The sequence below is a fragment of the Pyxicephalus adspersus genome, chromosome 6, assembly GCF_032062135.1.
Source record: "Pyxicephalus adspersus chromosome 6, UCB_Pads_2.0, whole genome shotgun sequence".
NCBI classification, from domain to species: domain Eukaryota; kingdom Metazoa; phylum Chordata; class Amphibia; order Anura; family Pyxicephalidae; genus Pyxicephalus; species Pyxicephalus adspersus.
In genome coordinates, this window is record NC_092863.1 from 47,514,960 (window position 1) to 47,522,541 (window position 7,582).

A 7,582-nucleotide genomic window follows, 5' to 3' on the forward strand; every position below is an offset into this window, starting at 1 on the left:
CTTAGGGTAGGTGTTATGTCACACTTACATTGGGTTTGTACTAGAGAGAAGAGCACATTGCTGCTGCTGGGGTGAGTAAAAAAAAAAATATATATATTTTTTGTATTCCTTTATTAAACTGAACATTTAGCTACGTAGGCAATGTAGAATACCTTGGGATCCTGTCTGTAGGTGGTATGCTATCTCATAAAATGACACATGCTGCAGATACAGAAGAACATCTAATAGCTATGGTTGCTGTGTATTGTGTACCTGTGATACTAGCTGACATTTCCAGTAGCAGACTAATTAACAATAGAGTGCTGTACATTAACCTTACTTCCCCCTAATAGTAATTTGTCTTATTTCATAACCGTTCTGTGCTGCCCTGAGCCACCAATTATTATAAATGTGTAAAATGAATGGGAATGAAAATGGTAAGCTGACTGGAGCTTTGGGGAGGACATAAAACTATCCTCAAATAATGCATTAGATTGTCAGAGCAGACAATCTAAGCTCCTCTGGCAGGGTCCTCTCCTCCTCCTGTGTCACTATCTGTATCTGTCTGTCATTTGCAACCTCTATTTAATGTACAGCGATGTGTTGTATGTTAGCACTATATAAATAAATACTGTTTATTATTATTATTATTATTATTATCATTAATATTAATAATAACCCTGAAGATAATGCTCACATTGACCAAAAGATGCAAAAGATCTGCATGAACTGCTATGCATAAAGCAAACTGCAGGCACTGTGGATTTACTGCTCAGACATTTGTGGAATGTGAAATATTTTGATTCTTCAGTATTACAAAGAATTAATGGTATACTTTGTTTGCTGTATAGTATTAAAGTTATATTATTAGAAGTCCCAGTATTTCTGCACTATGTAAGCTGATTGACAGTTTTAAAAATGGGCCCCCAGGTCACCTTAATGTGGCCTACTGATTAATTATAGTTTGATATGCTTGCCCTAAATAAAGTAGAAATAAATTGGTTAAACCATAATTTACATTTTTATAATGAGGCAATTATGTTTAACAATTTGCAGTAACCTAACATAATTTATAGGCAAAGCACAGTAGCCTAAATTTGATTTTGAGGTAAAATGATGAAGCTAATGAAGAAATTTGCAGAAAGGAGCAGCGGAAATGGAGCAGATAGCTGCAACATTTATTACAGAGGCAATATTGTAGTTAGTGGCATACCAGACAAGAGTATCTTGCAATAGATGAGGAGATATATAATGAGAATGTATACCAAGCATTTGGTGGTTTTATATTATAGAGATGCCGGTGTAGTTGGTAGGGCCTAGCGATAATCTGGATGTGGGAAGTGAAGAAGAGTCATAGGTGACACCCACACAACATGCCTTTCATAGCACACGAAGCAGAGGGAGATTGACAGGTAGCTTTAGGCATTTTCTAAATGGAGAAGATGAGATGAAGGGAGAAGAGTACAGAACCAAGAAGTGAGCCTTGAGAAATACCAAAAGTGAGGGGGGTGGGGAGGGTTACCTTGTAACTTGACTCTGAATAGGTCCCCGACCACCTTTGTGAAACCTGTTTGGTTTGAGAGCCACAGAGGGGAATATTTAGTTAATTAGAAAATGATGTCAGTTTTAGTTAGTTAGAAGTCTTGTGGAAGAATAGAAGTGGGACTGTAGCTACATAGTAGAAGGCCAAGGGATTAATCTTTTTGCCATAATACGCAAATAGCAACAGCACACTTCATATAAACCAGCATAGAAATTTATATTCACCTATAAAACAATCTCCACGACATTAATATTTGCAGCAATTTCTATTGATAGAAGAGTATTTGGTGTGTGAAATATTCAGCTATGGAAAACCAGTCAAAGGAACACAGAATGTTACAGTTTGCCCTGGAAAACGCAGTACGTGGAGACCCCCAGAGTGTTGTAGACAACATAGACAAATATTGCAGACACAGAGAATGGGCCATGAATGTTGGAGATGAGAAGGGTAAGAATCTTTTCATTTCATGATTTTCTCTTATTTTTCATTTTGTATTTTTCTAGTCGTCAAACTTAGCAGTTATAGTGAGGCAGCCATTCAAGTAAATAAAATCTGGCACTGTACAGATTTGTTACATAGGCTAGTCTTTCAGTGCTTATAAACGCTCTAAATGAAGACAAAAGTAACAAAATAACTGAACAATACAAATAGACTCCAGCATAGACCAACAGCACAGTCCACAGCCATTCACTTCATAGATTGCTGATATACATATTGAGCTATTGAAGCATTTGCTGGATACACACTTCATTTAAATAAATGCAAGTCAATTTACATTGATATTGTATCTCCTGCTAACAGAGCATATTAGTCAATCCTAATTATACACAAGATTACTAAGGACTACCTAAAGGTAGTGTAAAATAAATCGTATTATTGTATTGAGACTGAAACAAAGGTAGAAAGCATAGAAAGCTACCAGCTCTCAATTTTCAAGAAAAAATAAAGGAACCTTTATCATTTACCTATCAAATATATAGCAGAAAGCTTTCAGTATATTTGACAGACCAGAAGGAACCAAACAAGAGAAGTATCTTAATATAGTGAAAATATTAGTTTATTGTAGTATATGGTAATTTTATACTTTGGTCCCAACTTAGACAGAAGTTTTGTCCAACATATTGGTTTAACTTGCTTTGGATACTTGTACCATATACACTGGGGCAGTTATCCTTTGGCATTGTATACATATATGCTTATATTGATGAAAACTGATTAGTACTGCGTAATTACAAAGTGGCAGCTAAACAGTGTACTGGAACAGCAGGTAAAAAATATGGCATCTGTAGAGGACGTATAAATTGTATTAGTAAAAGACTTCTCTATGTGGTCACCGTGCATAGACTTAGTGCCACATCACAGTAATAATGACAGAATTGTTATATTATCATTTAGTTTAGTGGAGAGCTCATTCAGAAAAAACTTAGCATTTTATAATAATAGTATGTATAGTTTACAGATTGATGTTAGTAAGAGCTGAATGTTCCAGTAAAGCATTTAAGGTGTTGGCAAGCACACTCAAATTCAAATGGATTCATTTAGATAAATCGCTGGAAGATGTTCAGCTGTAAATTTAGCATAAGAAAATGTTACGCCTATATTGTTTCTACATTATTTACTCACCCAGCACTAACCTCTTTTTTTATACATGATAGCTTGTGGGCCTCTACAGTAAATGTTTTCTGAATATTCAATTTAAAATAAGAATCTTGTAATAACACCAAACAGATAAATACATATACATTTGTTTTACCTACTCAAATATTGCTAATTCCGCTTCCTTTTCTTGGTATTTACAACTCTGTTACAAGGTATAGCTAGTACAGTGGCATCACTCTGTACTTTTACAACTTTCTTCCTACTTTAAGTGTTAATCCAGAAGAGAGAAACTTAGATAAATGTAAGATGGCACCTGAAGAGATTGGCTTTAGGTGAATCTGTTGCATTACCCTGCATATAGAAAAAAATAATCCACTTTCAGTATCTGAGAGCATGTTAGATTGGCATCACTGTGCAATGCAATGAAGGCTGATTGATTTACAGTGAGTAATGTACTGCTGTGATCCTAATTCCTGCTATACAGGGGATTGTAGGAAGCAATATAATGACAAACTGACAAACGTGTTGTGTATTAATAATGAATTTTCTTTTAGACTGTTGTGAGTTAATAATATTTACCTGCTGTACTTATATAAATTTAGTTATTGTGGCAGAACTCCATACAGTATCTGTTGTGTTTTCTCAGGCCTGATCCTGGATGAAGTAGTTAAAGAAAGAGATCCTTCAATAATCCTAGAACTGGGTACATACTGTGGATATTCTGCTATACGGATAGCTCGCTTGTTGAAGCCGGGAGCCCGGATGTTCACCTTGGAGATGAATCCAGTTCATGCTGCTGTGGCCAAGCAGATGATTGAATTTGCCGGAGTTCAGGATAAGGTGCACCCAATACATGGCTGCAAGCAAATTGCAAAGCTCAACAAACCCAGTCAGCAAATCCATGCAAACTTACATGTTATTCACTTGATTTGGCAGAGTTTGTTAAGATATGACGCACCATGCTAAAAATAAATGATTTCTAACTATATAAACGTTTTAAAAGCAATAAAATGGCACTTTCATAAACCAAAAATATCCACACTTTAAAATAACAAAGAAATTCCATAGTGATTCTAAAACACTAGTTTAAATTGTCTGGCAATATGTTAAAAATTCTCACATGTATTTCAAGTATGCTAGTAAATGCTAAGCATTATGTCCTTAAAGTAATCTAATGCCAAATACACCATCTAGAGAAATGTGTTAGCAGCCATTACCGTCCTTCTAAAAATTAATAGTTTATGACATTAGTGCCTAATACTAATACAAGTATGCAACGTTGAGAAATACCAGACCTTGTTTGGGCCGCTGACTGGAAAATTGCCAAATTTTGTAATGGGATGTCAGCAATGGCAGTCCATTGATTTCTATCTTCACATGTCTTTTTCTAAATCTGCTTGGTTTTGATTTCTAGGTTAATGTGCTGGAAGGATCCACAGAAGACATCATCCCTCAGTTAAAGCAGAAGTATAACGTGGATGTTTTAGACTTCGTATTTTTGGACCATGCAAAGGACAGATACAAAGCAGACACAATACTTTTGGAGGTGAATGTTATAGTGGGGCTGCCCCTGTTTATCTACTGTTATGTGCTATTAATTGTTATCTGTAACAAGCAGCTAATATATGATCACTAGAGATAAAAATTTGAAATGCAAGGTGACTGGTCCTGAGTCTTCCCTCTTCCTTTAGTTTTCTTCAGGTAGCCCATTGTGGGTGATGTCACAAAAAGTGATAACTGAATCTGAAGAGGCATTTGGTACAAGTGGATCTACATCCTTAATCCAGCAATTTTTAGTTTTATGTATTTATTTTTAACCTGCCTGATCTGCAATGCCCAACACTGTGCCATACATTCTGGAGTCAATTATTGCAGGAAAACCAGTTCTACAGACAATGATCACGATCAAACAGCACTGATTTACCACCCCCCTACCTCCCCACACACACTCCATGCCGATCAACGTGGAAAAACGTTGCCTGATGTTTTAACCTTTCCCAGATCATAAGCTGTTCCTTGCAATTACTGAAAAATGTGGTCCCCAATGCATTATGCATTTTTTATCTACCAAATCACAATCTCCTAAGAAATGTTATGGATTATTTATTAAATAGCAGAGATTTTTTAAAAAAAAAGAAGTAGATATTTTTTAAGATTAAGATAGATTGAACAAGTTATTTTGAATAGTTTGTTGTACACAGGCTTCTGTACAGCTGTATTTGTTCACCAATGTGTATCTGTACAATATTTCAATTGATAGGTAGGTCTAGAGAACCTTATTAGACCAAGCATAGATAATGTGGCTTTATGCAGAACACACCAGTACAGGACTGAGTCCTGCAGAAGGTCATATGCCTTTAGGTAATACATCATCTGACATAAATATCAAGAAGGACAGGTTGAATTTACAGAGTTATGTAAAGAGTTGCTGTACTATTTGGTATTGGGGCTTGGTGTCTACATGTTTAACATGCAGAGAAATTGCTCCTGTGCTCATTTCGGGTGAATTATAACATGGCAACCATTCCTGTACCTTGAATGCATTGTTCTACAGTCTTTTTGTGTTGTAAGCAATTTTTATATGAAAAATTTAATGTATCAGCTCATATAAAAAATATAAAAAATAGCAGGTCCCTTCTCACATAGAAACTGGTCCATGACAGTCATTTATACTAAGGCTTCTAAACTGTGGGCACAACGTTTGGGTTGTACAACGTTAGCAAATTCAAGAGCTGTTTGTTCTACAGAAATGGATTAACACATGTGTCTGCTATGCAAATCCACACAAAGGGTAACAGTTACAAGCTTGTACATTTTTTAGGTGTGTATGATTATAGATGTACAAAGTGTTACCTTAACAACAAATTGAGTTTTGTATAATAATAAATAATTAGCTGCAGTGCTTGATTGGCCTATTTTCAACTCAGCAATTTGCATGATATTTGCACAGGAAAGTTGATTTTCTTGCATCTCATTGACCATCTCTACCTGAAAGTGTGTAGAAAATGCAGATACTATTTTTAGGAACCAAAGTTTACACATACTTTCAATTATGTTGTAATTACACTCAGACCCCTGATGTTTTAAATATCGTCTGAAAAACTAATACATTTATAGGACCAGACGCTGATTTCAAATGTACTTGTTTTTATATGTGTGTCATTAGAAAAATACAGAATAAATGAAAACAACCGAAAACATCTGCAAAAATGGAAATGGTTTTGAATGTAAAGTCAGCCAGTTCTCATTAACTTTGAAAACAGTCCTTTTGGATGAGCCTGGTCTTACAGTCTAAATACCAATGTGCTGAAACGTTAAAGCACTCAATAGTAGGATTCCAACCATCACAAACTTTAATTCTGAAAATAATATATTTTGGGTTGGTATCCTTAGGACATTGTAGATTATCTGTATTTTATAAACGTTTTGCTTTCATATTGTTGTTGCTGATGTAATGTATTCCTCTTTTAATTTTTCAGGAATGTCACATGCTTAAGAAAGGCTCCGTTTTATTGGCTGACAATGTTGTTTATCCCGGAATTCCAGACTTTCTTGAGCACGTCAGAACCTGTGGACGATACGACTGCACTAATTACCCCTCACATGCACAATACATGAATGTAGATGATGCTTTAGAAAAAGCTGTATTTAGAGGTTACTTATAATTACCACATAGGCATTTTGGTACTATTTTGTTTTTATAAAGAAGGGGGTGTCCTTTGCTATTTTTTTTTTTTTTTTATAAAACTATTTTTTTTTATTAAAAGATTCATGTTCTTAGTAAAATTTAGCATTTTACAAAAATCTATGTTACTTGTTTTATTATGAAAAAAATATGTGCTGCACTTACAGTTTTCTCCCACTTCACACAAAACCTTGTCCAGCTAATACAGGTTCTTGTAATGGAGTGACAACGAAGCTGCACTGCTCCTGAATTTAAAGCAGAGTTCCCACACTCATGTAGATAGTTTATTTTTTTTTATTTTTGGGACTTGAGCATCACCAAGTAACCAGATATAGCACTTGTGAAGAATGTCAAACAGGAGCCTTCAGTTTTACTAGCTTCACTACATGCAGACATTTCATTAAACCTCAAAGTTTATTGACAGCAAGAAGTTTCAACATCATTTTAGGAAAAACTAAAAAAACTAGGCAGCAAGGGCTTGTATGCCCAGTGATATTCTCCCTTCTTTGTATTTGTGATGGTACAGTGTAGTGTGGCAGCAGGTGAACGTGGTAAAGTTTTGGCTTTTGCCATTTGGTTTTTATGATTATGGGTAAACGCATTATTTCTAATACTATAGCGTACACTAGACTACTTTTGATACTTGTAACAGTACAAATACTTTAGTATTAAGTCATACCTACAATGTAATTCTTGCACATACTGGGAAAGGAATAACTGACAACTCAGCAAAAAAAAAATCAAACACTAAACTAACTGCAGAATTACAGCTTTAC

At 35.1% G+C, this 7,582-nt stretch overlaps 1 protein-coding gene across 1 annotated transcript; it reads left to right on the forward strand.

The window, feature by feature from the left end:
• Positions 1–1,681: 1,681 nt before the first annotated feature.
• On the forward strand, positions 1,682–6,786 carry LOC140332538 (catechol O-methyltransferase-like). The gene is made up of 4 exons (XM_072413773.1): positions 1,682–1,969; positions 3,768–3,961; positions 4,536–4,667; positions 6,601–6,786. Exons 1-4 carry the CDS (start codon positions 1,828–1,830, stop codon positions 6,784–6,786), a joined length of 654 nt encoding a protein of 217 aa, XP_072269874.1. The 5' UTR covers positions 1,682–1,827.
• Positions 6,787–7,582: the final 796 nt, after the last annotated feature.

What these genes read in the sequence shown, in the direction of transcription:
- LOC140332538 (XM_072413773.1), top strand. Translation starts at nt 1,828, where the DNA reads ATGGAAAACCAGTCAAAGGAACACAGAATGTTACAGTTTGCCCTGGAA. An exon ending in GAATGTTGGAGATGAGAAGG is followed by an intron (nt 1,970 to 3,767) that starts GTAAGAATCTTT and finishes GTGTTTTCTCAG; the next exon opens with GCCTGATCCTGGATGAAGTA. An exon ending in TTGCCGGAGTTCAGGATAAG is followed by an intron (nt 3,962 to 4,535) that starts GTGCACCCAATA and finishes TTTGATTTCTAG; the next exon opens with GTTAATGTGCTGGAAGGATC.